The 12336-nt window shown below is 44.8% G+C and overlaps 2 protein-coding genes across 4 annotated transcripts; both read right to left on the bottom strand.

Moving 5' to 3' along the window:
* Window positions 1-41: 41 nt before the first annotated feature.
* Window positions 42-6007, bottom strand: ugp2a (UDP-glucose pyrophosphorylase 2a). 2 transcript variants are annotated; one of them, XM_011612660.2, is made up of 10 exons: window positions 5852-6007; window positions 4052-4170; window positions 2979-3086; window positions 2070-2255; window positions 1861-1994; window positions 1412-1709; window positions 1141-1338; window positions 711-953; window positions 395-499; window positions 42-279 (listed from the first exon to the last, which is right to left on the bottom strand). In XM_011612660.2, exons 2-10 carry the CDS (start codon window positions 4148-4150, stop codon window positions 172-174), a joined length of 1479 nt encoding a protein of 492 aa, XP_011610962.1. In that variant the 5' UTR covers window positions 4151-4170; window positions 5852-6007; the 3' UTR covers window positions 42-171. The 2 variants fall into 2 exon arrangements, with proteins under 2 accessions (XP_011610962.1, XP_003972245.1); XM_003972196.3 differs by lacking the exon at window positions 5852-6007 and adding an exon at window positions 4451-4628.
* Window positions 6008-6361: 354 nt separating this feature from the next.
* mdh1aa (malate dehydrogenase 1Aa, NAD (soluble)) lies at window positions 6362-11945 on the bottom strand. 2 transcript variants are annotated; one of them, XM_011612661.2, is made up of 9 exons: window positions 11773-11945; window positions 9401-9499; window positions 8968-9064; window positions 8296-8471; window positions 7915-8037; window positions 7476-7652; window positions 7279-7392; window positions 7090-7179; window positions 6362-6902 (listed from the first exon to the last, which is right to left on the bottom strand). In XM_011612661.2, the coding sequence occupies exons 1-9, from the start codon at window positions 11824-11826 to the stop codon at window positions 6780-6782; spliced, it is 1053 nt and encodes a 350-aa protein (XP_011610963.1). In that variant the 5' UTR covers window positions 11827-11945; the 3' UTR covers window positions 6362-6779. The 2 variants fall into 2 exon arrangements, with proteins under 2 accessions (XP_011610963.1, XP_003972246.1); XM_003972197.3 differs by lacking the exon at window positions 11773-11945 and adding an exon at window positions 10200-10351.
* Window positions 11946-12336: the final 391 nt, after the last annotated feature.

Genomic DNA, 12336 nt, shown 5'->3' with positions numbered 1-12336 from the left:
TGACACTGAAGTAAAAGTTTAAAATGATCACATGACCCTCATTTGACACATCATGCATCTCTTTAATTGGCGGTCCAGTAATTGTTTGCTGATGTGGGCGTGTGCAGAGGAAGAGGGCGGAGTCTCAGATTCAAACCGACCAGGAGGCCGAAGGCTTTTTCCCAGCATGCATCAGTGGTCGAGGATGCGCAGGTTTCCTGAGACGATCTTGTTCTCCAGCATGGCTCCAGCTGGAATATCTATTCGGTCGCCATGGTTGGCTATGATGATGACAGTTCCCTGGATAAACAAAACATTTGGTCCAGCTTGAGTCAAAACGTGATGGAAAATAAAACCTCTTTTAAAAGTCCAGCTTGCTTGTTTTGCGACTGGAATTAAATCTGCCCGTTTTCACCTTGAGAGAGACGTTCTTCCCGAAGGTGACGTCGCCCGACACGGTCAGGTGGTCTAGCTCCAACATATCTGGGATGTTGTCAAACCTGGACAGAAACTCCTGGACCTGTAGAGGTTTTAGAATGGGGGCGGCAGTTTTTCTCTCAGCCAATTTTAAAGTAGCAAAATGGATGCAAACAATTTAAAAGGTGACAAATTAAAACTTTTATGCAGTAATGGAACCGGAACTTCAGAAAGCATCTCTGTTTGATTGGTTGTTTACTGAAACACCCCTGAGAACCTCTTCATTAACCATCTCTTTGGCTGCGCTCACTGACTTTGGTGAAGGAGCTGCCCAGCTTGACATGTGGAGTTGTGGGGAACTCTCTCCTCTTGCTCATGGTGAGCGAGCCGGCATCCAGGCTGTACAGGTTGGACATCACCAGCAGCAGATCAGAGGACGTCTTCACAGGCAAGAAGCGGCTGCGCGGCACGTTCACGCCCATGGCGTTGCTAAAGCTCTTGATAGCAGCGCCCACCGCGGTCTCCAGTTGGATGACATTCAAGCCACCTTTCAGCGTCTGCAGAGACATTCAGAGATCTGGTTAAAACTTGGGAGACCTCACAAACTGCTGTGTGATCAATAATGGCTAATCAGTGATGTCATGGATCAGAATATTCTTTGTGAATCCCTTAAAATGGATGATAATTCTTTCGAAAAGCTGAGCGCCAGTTGGTGTCCTAGAATGCCTTGAAGCAACCCCTCACCTTTGGGTTGACAATGATTTCCATGTCCAGGGCATTCTTGTCCTGCAGTCTCCTGATGGCAGGCAGTGAGATCCACAGGTTGTTGGTGTTGAAGATCTTGAACTTGGTGACGGACTTGAACTCGTCCACGTGGGCCTTCGGGACCTGAGCGATCTCCAGCAGCCTCAGGTGGTCGTCGTACTGGATCAGCGTGCCGCCCTGCAGACAGGAAACAGGAAGTTCTCAGAGATCAGCGCCACTCAAAAGGCAGTTTTCCCGCCTGCTGGCTGACCTTGACGTCAGCTCTGGTCTTGTCGGTGACCTCCATTATGAACTCGCAACGTTTGTCAGCTGGCTGGCTCATCAGGTGGTGCAGGATGAAGAGGTCGACGGTGGCACCCAGGTTGTCAATGTTGGACACAAAGATGTACTCCTTCCCTTCTGTGATTAGTTTGTCCAACAGTCCTGAGTTGGAGAAGCTGGAGTAGATGTCTCCATGTCCCGGTGGGTACCAGGCCTCTGCGTTCTCGCCATTCACAGCCATGTTCTTGGCTATCGGCAGCAGTGACTCCTTGTTGATCCTTGGATACCTGCAGGAGGACACCATTAGAGAAGAAATGACATCAAACCTGTCTTCCCAGTCCCAGTTACAGATTAGAAAGTCCTGCTGTGGTGCAGAGGACTATTTAAAGTATTGTTATGTGATGGTGATGGTGATGGTGATGATGATGATACTGATACCTGCTCTGGTTGAAGGTGTGGATGTTGACGCGGTGATGTTTGTATTTCTGGAGGATCTTCTTGGTATCATCATCAGTATTGAAGGAGTTCATGAGCACCAGCGGAACGTCTGTGTTGAACGTCTTGTTTAAGTGCTGAGAATAGAAAGAAAATAAGACGAAGCCGACTGTGAGAAACCAGCAGCAACCTGGTTCTTCTTCGGACTCTACCTCGATCTGCTGCACCGTCAGGTCCAGGAAGGTGTTCTCATTGCGAACGCTGATCAGACTCTTGGGGCCTTTGCAGCCCATGCTGGTGCCCAGTCCCCCGTTGAGCTTGACCACCGCCAGCTTGCTGAGGCAGGTGCTGATGTCAGCAGGAAGTCCTTTGGCTTTGATCTTCTCATAAGGTTGAACCTGAACAGAAACATTGCAGGAACCTCAGGAACCCTTCCAGCTCCACCATCATCCATTTTCTTCTCATATTTAAAGGGGGTGGGGCTTTTTCTGTATTTATTACAGCCTGTGGATGATGTCATTAAACTGGAATGAGGTTTAAAGTAGCACAGTCTTTTATTTTGAAAGTTGTCTGATTACAGTGTCCTTCACTTCCTGTCATGTCACTGATGTGAAAAAATAACTTCATATCCTGAAACTGCAGCGGTCAAACTATTCTTAGTGTTAACCTTCAGTCTGGATGGGACCGGCGTTCTGGGAATGCTTGTGGGTGTGTGAGAGTGTGTGTGTGTGTGTGTGTGTGTGTGTGCGTGTGTGTGTGTGTTGGGGGGGATTTGGGCAGACTGGCTAATGTCCAGCTGACTCTTTGGTCCTGATCTAGTTTCATTTGCTTCGTTCTTTCTGATTGACTTTGAATCTTCCCGTCTCTCACAAATGCTGCTTTTTCACGTAAAAGGATGAAAAATTGTTTCAAAAGGACCCAAATCACAACAACCTGCAGCCATGTAGTCAGAACCAAAGGTGCTGGTCAGGACCAGTTCACTGCTGTTCTCAGATGTTGTTAATGCTGCTCATAACTCGGACCTGATTCTGGGTTTCTTTATCTGCTCTTTGTTGCCTGCTACAGGTTCTGGTTTTTCAGGCCTCACAGCCTGAAGTAGAGCTTGGCACTCTACTGCTTACCGACTGCTCCGGTGGCCGATTGATCTTGGACCATTCCACCGAAGGACCTTTGACCTGCAGGAACCTGTGAAAGAGCTTCTGGAAGCCTTGGAAGTCTTTTCTGCTGCTCTGAAACAGAAACAAATCAAATCAGTGGATGTGGACCCACTTCCTTTCTGCAGACCTCAGCTCAAATTATCCCTAAAACTAAGAGAACCCTCAAAGAAAAAACAACTTTTCCAGACTGGAAGGATGAAGTCATGAAGGGTTTTAAAACCTCTATAGCAGGCATGGGCAAACTAAGGCCCGGGGGCCACACGCGGCCCGTTAAACGTTTTAATCCGGCCCGCCAAACTTGAAAAATTAAATGAATAAACCTTGTTAATGTTAAATTTTCACTGCAATTCTGGTGTTTTCCCACTAGAAAAAAGACAGTCAGGAGGAGAGTGATGGTGATATCCTGAAGGATAACAGAACTTTCAGTGCTTTAAAATAGAAATGGTTATTAATTTTTTTTAAAAAGGCACATTTTATTCATTTGATTTTAAATGTTTTAAGACTCATTCCAAAGTCAGATATTTTGTTGTAATGCTTCTCTTCATTTTCATTTGAAATTAAAGCACATGTTTTCTCCATATCCCAAGATGTGTATTTTTTCTCCAATGAGGTGAGGTTACCAAAGCACTCCATCCATCCATCTGCTCCTGGTCCGGCCCCTTTGTCAAATGTTAGAACCCATTGTGGCCCACGAATCAAAATGTTTGCCCACCCCTGCTCTATAGCTTGTTAACAACAGATCTGATTGATCTCTGGAGAGAATAACAAATACAAAGATGTGGGGGAGGACAAGACAACCAGTTTGGCTCTCGTGTCTGTGTGCACGTGTATGTGCATGCCTGTGCCATGACCTCGGGGTGGTTGACCTCTGGCTGTGGGTTAGAACCCTCTCAGCTTAGGAAATCAACCTCCTGGACTTCACAAATATTTGTGTTGTGAAGGGAACATCCTGAACCCAGAAGGTCTTCCAGTGAATCTCTGTTTGTTGGCTGCATAAACCAGTCCTGACCCACTTCCTGTGCGTGTCATGTCCTCACCTGTGCGTCAGCATGGTCGGCGGTACTGAGCAGTGCCTCTAGCTCACGGTGCAGCGACTCCTCGTGCTGCTGCCGAAGCTTCTCCTGGAACTCCGTCATGGCTCCTCCTCTGGTCAGACCTGTGCATGGGCACACACACACAAAGTCAAATATTAAAAGGCTAATATTGGTGTGAATTAAACATTTGTCAGGAAGGAGACATTTACAGACAGCTCTTTTATTTAATGAGCTGAAATTAAAATTCCATTAGTAAAAGCTGACTAAAAGTGAATACAGTTAAAATAGTTTTTAAAAAAAAAAAATCAAATAAAATTCTAAAAATAGTTAATGGAAGCAACAAAGACTTCGTTCACCCTCAGACCAGCAGAACTAACAGAAGCAGCCTGAACTTTAACTCACCAACTAAAGAAAGATACATTTCACCGGTGTCTGCAATAACTAGGAGACCAGCAGCAGTGGTGTGTTTGAGTCAGACGTGCATGAATTTGTCCCTTTAACTGTCCCACAGCAGCTGTCAGAGAACAACAGGCGTCCACCTCATCCTCTCATCAGACCGTGCTCCTGAATCTGCAGCGCCGAACCCCAACCTGACCACGCCCCCATACGCACGCACCAATCACAGCCCCCCAACGCACATCTCTCTCTCACTCACACTCACACACACACACACACACACATACACACACACACACACAGGTTTGTGCATGACCAGAGGTTGATGCTGTATTTGATCTGAATGACAAGAATTTAAGTTCTGAATATTTAATTAATTTAATAACTTTCATATAAAGAAAATGTGATTTTTATCCAGGCGGAGATTATTAAACTATTATAATAATTTTACTTAATTATGAGACTTGATTATTTTACAAAGCTCTTCTGTAGTCAGACAATAAAAACACTATCATAATGCTTAAACCATGACCATCCTTCTGACCTATGACCTAATCCCAGTTCTAACCTCAACCTTAAGACCAGGTCTTAACCTTCAAACAGGCCTTTGAAATTGTGAGGACTGGCCAACATGTCCTCACTTTACTAGTAAAATGGATTTTTTGGTACAAAACAAACACACACGCAGGTGAAGCTGGGTGTGTATAGTGCTTAGCCTCAGTGTGTGCATGTGTGTGTGTGTGTGTGTTGGGGGGGTATTTATATCTGTGTCTTTGCAGGAACGTCTTAAAGCTACATGAGTAAATCCTTGTAACCAGAACATATGAAGATAGACGGCCCTCAGAGGTCACCACGGCAACCTTCACTACCACCTGGGAAGATCCTGATTTCAATTTGTATTATTAAAAAAAACTGTTGAATTATTTCTGTTCATATTGATTCTTTCTCGGATCCAAGGAAAATTATGATTCTCTGCAAGATTTTTATATTTTTTGTAGGAAAAGATTTAGTTGAAATAATCAGAAAATGACATAACCTAAATAATTAACCAGTGACCAACATTAGACACGTCTTTAGCTTAATATTTTCTTCATTTCAAAGCTAAATTAATTTTGTGGATTTGTTTTTTCCAATTTACCTTTTATTTCATGTAATAAAACCATATTTACTCAGATTGAGCCTCTAAACTCATGATTGTTATAAAGGTCTAAAAGAAAAGCTGGAAGGAAGGCGGTTTAATTTAGTCCTTATGGAATTTATGAGGAAATTAAACTGAACAGATTTGTGGAATTCTGTTTGCTAATCGGGTTTAAAACACACGCACGCACGCACGCACGCACACGCACACGCACACACACACAGAGTTTTTAATCTACAAACAGCCACAGGTGTGCCGCTGTTACCCACCTGAAAACTGTCAAAGTTCGGGCGGAGGCTCAGAGACGCACCAGGAACGACATGGATCACCGGGAGCCGGGTCGAGGTACCGTCAACACCAAAAGAACCGGCAGAACCTTTCACTTCATGTAACCTGGTACTTTTAGCATAGCAGCTGCTGCCCAGCGCGAGCCAGGTCCACCCCCCCAGCCCATGACGTAACCAGCGCGAAAATCGGAGGACAACACCGATTCGCTGAAAGTGGGCAAACCACGCCCACTATAAATGACAATTTCAGGATTTAAGTTTCTTACAAATAGTTTTAATTTAGTGTATTTATCTTTATTTGATCTTCATTAATGTTGGTCTATTCTTATATGAACAAAACAATGAAATATTACCCTACAAATAAGATCTCAAAATGAATATAAGATTAAAGTTTGATAAAGTTTCTCTGCTATGAAAGCACATGGACATGATGGACTCAGTTTTGATCAAAGATTTCTAAGTATCAGAACATGAACTCATAAGCTCATTTACTTCATCATTTATCTGGTTTATTGATCATTTCTGGTACATATGCTCATTTTAATCGTTTAGTTCCTCCAGCTAACCGCTGAGAATATTCCATTGAGTGGACAGATGACTGACTGCTTGGTTTCCTTGTTGTAGCTTTATTGATGATAACTTGTTCTGTTACACGTTCTGGACAGCTGGTGTGTGTTCTCATCTACCCACGTTCTCTTACATATGGAGGCCCAGTTGTGATCATCAAACAGGTCTACAAACCTGAGGAACTGGCCTCATCACACACACACACACACACACACACACACACACACACAAGGGTGACACACAGTGAGGACGGTGAAGAGTGAATGTGTTAGAGGCGTGAACAGGGTGCCGCCACAGCATCTGACTGCTGCAGTTGCTGCTCCTTGCCAGCAGGATGGGGTAGTCACTGGGACAGGAAGTCCAGGGCGGTGTCTCGCTCCTCTACCAGCTCCGCTGCGGTGGCGTCCATTTTGGCGCGTGAGAAGTCATTGATGGGGAGACCGTCTACAATTTTCCAGGTCTTATTCTGATGGTACGAGAGGTCAGAGGTTATGCTTATGTTTGCATCATAGTTGTTTAAGGTCAGTTCCTTCAGTAAATGTATGAAATGATCTACAGGAAGAGCCTGAATTCAATCTTTTTCTAAAGGTGTGTTTATTACACCGGTAGGAGGAGCCAAATGAACATATGGTGATGTCACACTGTTATCTCACCTTGATCTGGACAGGGAACGAGTAGATGAGGTCTTCTGGAACGCCGTAGGAGTTCCCGGCAGCGTAGACACCCATGGAGATGAACTCGCCCTGCAGGTAAAAATAAGGTTATACTCAAGGACAGACCAGAATTTGAAATACTGTCTTTACTGAGGCATAGAACTGTAGCTGAAAGCAGATTCTTCTCACCTCCTTGGTTCCAAACCAGATGTCCCTCATATGGTCACAGATGGCTTTGGCAGCAGACATGGCGCTGGACAGCTTCCTGGACTTGATGACAGCGGCGCCACGCAGCTGCACTGTCTGCAGAAAGAAGATGAGGAGGAGGGTTAGACAGTGTGCTAAATGTGACCAGTCAATGTTCTGGAGAGGTGGTGAGCGCTCACAGAGATGAAGTCTCCTCTGAGCCACGCCTCATCCTTCACAGCCTCGTACACGCCCATCTCAGCGCCATGAAGGTCCACCTTGGCGTGGTGGACGTCAGGGTACTGGGTGGAGGAGTGGTTCCCCCAGATGATGACGTTCTTCACTTTGTCAGAGGAGACACCACAACGTATCGCCACCTGCAGAACAGAGCAGGATGCAGCCGTCAGTGCAATTTGTCTACTGTTCTTTTAACCAGAGCAGAACATCAGCTGTTCCCTGCTGTGATGAAGTTCTTCAGGTTTCCATTTTTAAAATTGAAATTGACCATTTGAGGTTAGATCAGCAAAATAAAGGCAGAATTTAAGTGTTTGCAGCAATAATAGGAAGCCGCTGTCACTTCTGACTGAAGCTGCAAAGTGCGGCTCATGTGCAACCGTGTACGTGTGTGCGTGTATGCACCTGGGAGCTGGCTCTGTTGTGGTCCAGGCGGGTCAGGCAGGAAAAGTTCTCTTTGGGGATAGATGGAGCAGACTTGGAGGCGATCAGACAGTTGGTGTTTGCTGGATTTCCGACCACCAGAACCTGACGTGAGAGTCAAACGTGTGAGAAGAGGTCAGCAGGAAGCAAAGCTACAGGCCAGGAGGAGCCTGACCTGCCGGCTTACATGATGCCCTTTGTACCAGAAGGACTTTGATTTTTCCTCTCTGAAGATCCTCTGAAGATTAGAGGAAAGCTGCTAAAGGTGTAACCATAGGCAACATGACAGACATCAGATAAAAACCTGAATATTCCCACTGGAATTCCATTAACCTTTAGGCACAACAAATCCTGAAAGGTCACCTTAACGGTCTTCTTGGCATACTTGTCCAGGGCGGCGCCCTGCGTCTTGAAAATAGCCACGTTGGCCTTGAGCAGGTCCTTCCTCTCCATCCCCTCCTTACGTGGCATGGAGCCCACCAGGATGGCAGCGTCAATATCCTTGAAGCCCACCTCCACCTCGTCAGTGGGGATCACCTCTGTGGGGGGCATTAATCCATAACAATAGAGTTTAAACACCGACATCAAACAGGAACCTTAGGCTATTAAATATTCATAGATCTTTTAAAAAATTATTTACCCAACTATAACTAACTGTAACTAACTATACAGTTTTTTGCCAATGAGTTGTGAATTTGTTAAAATATGTTAGTGCGAACATAAAGGATCTGTCCTGCTATTGCCTTGATGTGATCAGCAGATTTGTGATGTTCATTTTAATCCAGATAAACTGACGATATGATGCCTTCACTGTTGATTATGTTGTTATCAGTCTGGACTTCAGTCATGTCCCTTCCTGACTGCTGCTCTGATTTGCTGCTGAGGCTCCTTCATCATCAGCCAATCACAGTTGTCATTTATGACCGTCCTCCTGTTTGGTCACATGATCATTCAGGACCATTCAGGCTGGCGCAGTAGCTTTAGGTTAGCTGGATCCATGATTCAAACAGGGGTTAACACACAGTAATTCCTCACCCCTCAAAAGTGGGAGGGCGCAATCCTGCAGCTCCATGACAACTCCGTCCAGCACCGGCAGCATGGGGGGGATGTCCAGCAGGACCAGGATGATTGGCTGGAACACAAGATTCATGAAAAATGCCCCCTAAAGCTAAAGCTGGCTTTTACTCAAACTAAAAACTGAAAAACTGTTTCAAGCACAAATTCAGAAACCATATTTCTATAAGCGTACACGGCCTCTTTCTTATTAATCTCCAATGAATGAAGATTGAGTCAGTTCTGCCTCTGGCCTCAGCGCGTCCAACTGAAACTCATCCCTCCTGATCTTTGCGGAGATTAAAGCATTACCACAGGCGTGATTGTCATGTTAGTATGATATCATCATTCATGGTTCAGCCATTATGTAACATAGCATCTCTGCAGATTACATGACCAGCATCCAGGTTCTTACCTGGTCCTTCCCAAACACATCTCCCTTGGCGATGCTGTACAGCAGAGAGTAGGCGATCTGGCCAGCGGCGCCAGTCACAACAACACGGATCGGTTCAGCCTGCATGGACACCGAGCAAAACATACATTAAAGCAACAAGTGGGCTGGTTCACATGTTTATGCCCAGCATGTTTATGTGGCTGATGAAATCCTCACAGTCTCCTCCTACAGATCACTAAACTTTGACCTTTGACACCAAGAGTGGAATGAACCCACATACTGTAATAGTGAAAATTTGGTATGAAATTTAACTGTAGTTAGGATTCAATCCCTTTAATCCAAGATGCATAGTTTAAGAGTTAATAAATAAGAGAAAGAAAGAATAGTGCAGAGACTGGCTTCAGGTTTTAAAAGAAATAAACGGCTCAAAAAGTTATTGCGCACAGATTTAGGTCATCATGACTGACGACGTCAGTCATTGCACATGATGTAACCTGATGTTGATGAGACGCCACATCTTGTTCATTAAAATGGAGGCTGTTTCCACAACCGCCGAATCAATTTCAAAGTATCTGCTGCAGATCAAGGCATTCATCTGTTTAAAGTAAACCAACACTAAACTTCAATGGTCTACTCACCCTGAAATACCTATAAATCCCATCATTTAGCTGAAGCATTACAGTTAGCATAAAATCGAATTCATTAAAGGAGCTCTAGTTCCAATGAAAGATTATTTATCATGGCGATATAAATGGAACGTGAGAAACGCTGAGGTATATCGTTTTCGCCTCAAGAATGAGCGGCTAATCCTTAATCTTACCATTAGTGCTACCAGGCGGAGATGCTTACGACTGCGGCGTCTCAGAGTCGGAGTAGACGAAAGGGTCACCTCTACCGTCCGCTGTAGTCATGCGACGAAAAAACAGTCCCGCCGCAAGAAATGCGGCACTTGTAGTTTTTGAAGGCAAAAGCCGGCCTGTCCGACAGAGTCGAGTCAGCGAACAAAACACAGTTTCCCGAAATGCAATTCAGGGCGAACACCACGCCCACCAAGCTATTTATTTGAATTTAAACCAAGAAGACGCATATTGACGACACCTGCTGGCCAGAAGAGAAACCACACAAATGTTCAATTAAGTCTATTTACTCTGTCCCAGTATAACTAGTCATTTACCCTCTCTGTCCCAGTTTAACCAATTATTTACCCTCTGTCCCAGTATAACCAGTCATTTACCCCCTCTGTGCCAGTATAACCAGTTTATTTATCCTCTCTGTCGCAGTGTAACCAGTCATTTACCCTTTCTGTCCCACTATAACCAGTTTACCATGTTAAAGCATTTTACCATCAGACTGGTAAATAGTTATGAAAATGTCTGACAATTTTCCAGACTTAATTAAAATTACTTATTTGCTAAGATGTTTAGATCTCCAGGTGATCAAAATGATCCAGGCAATCCAGGTCACTGGCAGCCATGTTGGATCGGTTTCCAAGGAGATCGAACAAAGCCGCTGGCACCATCTGACAATGGTGCTGAAAATCAGCATGAAAGCAGCGAAAACAGTAAGGGCAGCGAAAGAAGTGCCCAAAACATCATTTTCACAATGAAAGACAAATCTTGCTTCTGCAAAATTATTGACAGTATAAAAGGAATTGTTTGCTAGGAGCAGGAGGTTGGTACAGGAAAGCTCGCTCTTATTACACAAAAGTAACAAATGTTTACTAGGCCCGTGAGTCATTGCGCCACAGAAGGTCTACGGCATCAGCAGGTAGTGGCTGTTGCATACCTGCACAGGTAGATTCTGTTTGAAACAGCTTGTTTATCTTTGTTCAGAAAGATCAGATCTGAGGTTTCCAAAGAACAACTGTCTCAGATACGTCGACCTTCCGATTCAAACCAGTAGAAACGCTTCAAAAAATAGTTTTTCAAAGGAGATTAGAGTAAACAATATCTAGCAATAAACAAGACGAACAAAAAAAAATTTCTTCTCGGGTTTTAATTGAATAGATCGGCTTTTTATTTTGAAGACATTGACCGGATGTGGTATTGTTGGCTCTACTCGATTATACTGCGGTACAGAATCGGTTCTTAAACTGCCTTGGAAACAACATTAACCGAATCAAGGGTGAATGACTGATGACGGGTCAGGGTCACACTTCTCTTCACCCCATCTTACGTTTCCAGCCGCCATTTTCACATCGCGCGTTTACCGGAGCCGTTTCCACCTTCACATCGATGCTTGTCATTAAACGCAGATTAATCACGCAAACACGAAACACGCATTTCTCCACCTGGTCTAAGTGACGTTTTAGTTCAACTATCCTTTAGTTCTGATGGTGTGTTCAAGGACGTGCGGTCACTGCGGTGGTCCAAAACGGATTGGTTTGAACTCACCTGCGTGGACGCCGAACGGACCACCAGGTACATGGCAGTGAGCAGGGTCAGCATCGTCCCGGGCTCAGATCCTCAGACCGACGACGTCTGCAGCGGAAATGATGACAAACAAGAGACGCAGGAGACAGGTGGACTGGATCAGGACCGTCTCTCACCTCCACGACTGCAGCCAATTTAGTCGTTTAATAAGATTGTGAGGACGGAAATAGAAGCTGGTGGAGCTGATGATGTGACCACAGGTGAGAATTCGTCATATGGACGTCTGCGTGTAAATGACGTCACCACATGACAGGAAGTGGACGATTTCTATGTTTCAGGTTGAGAAAGATCTTTTTTGGGTTTTTTTTTTCAGGAAGTAAAATTAATCTGAGATTACGAAAACGAACCGAAACTATACTCACATAGATGCCAGAATTCAGGCTCGCGTATGTATTTTGGTCTTAAAGGCCACCGTCACTCTTACAGGTGGGAGAAATAGAGGAGAGGAGAGAGGGAAGAGAGGATACAGCGAGGGGAGACAGAGGGGGGAATAGAAATAGAGACAGACAGACAGACAGGGGGGGG

Source organism: Takifugu rubripes, chromosome 17, assembly GCF_901000725.2.
Source record: "Takifugu rubripes chromosome 17, fTakRub1.2, whole genome shotgun sequence".
In the NCBI taxonomy this organism is placed as follows: domain Eukaryota; kingdom Metazoa; phylum Chordata; class Actinopteri; order Tetraodontiformes; family Tetraodontidae; genus Takifugu; species Takifugu rubripes.
This window is presented reverse-complemented; position numbering and strand designations above follow the sequence as displayed.

Bases quoted from the DNA above. Each gene is read 5' to 3' on its own strand.
- ugp2a (XM_003972196.3), bottom strand. The intron at 1,995-2,069 runs GTAGAGTCCGAA...TTCTATTCTCAG, and splicing joins TGACGGTGCAGCAGATCGAG to CACTTAAACAAGACGTTCAA. The intron at 1,339-1,411 runs GTCAGCCAGCAG...TCCTGTCTGCAG, and splicing joins AGACCAGAGCTGACGTCAAG to GGCGGCACGCTGATCCAGTA.
- mdh1aa (XM_011612661.2), bottom strand. From the start codon at position 11,826: ATGCTGACCCTGCTCACTGCCATGTACCTGGTGGTCCGTTCGGCGTCC. The intron at 8,472-8,967 runs GTGAGGAATTAC...TGCCCCCCACAG, and splicing joins CGCCCTCCCACTTTTGAGGG to AGGTGATCCCCACTGACGAG. The intron at 8,038-8,295 runs GTGACCTTTCAG...CTCTCACGTCAG, and splicing joins ATGCCAAGAAGACCGTTAAG to GTTCTGGTGGTCGGAAATCC.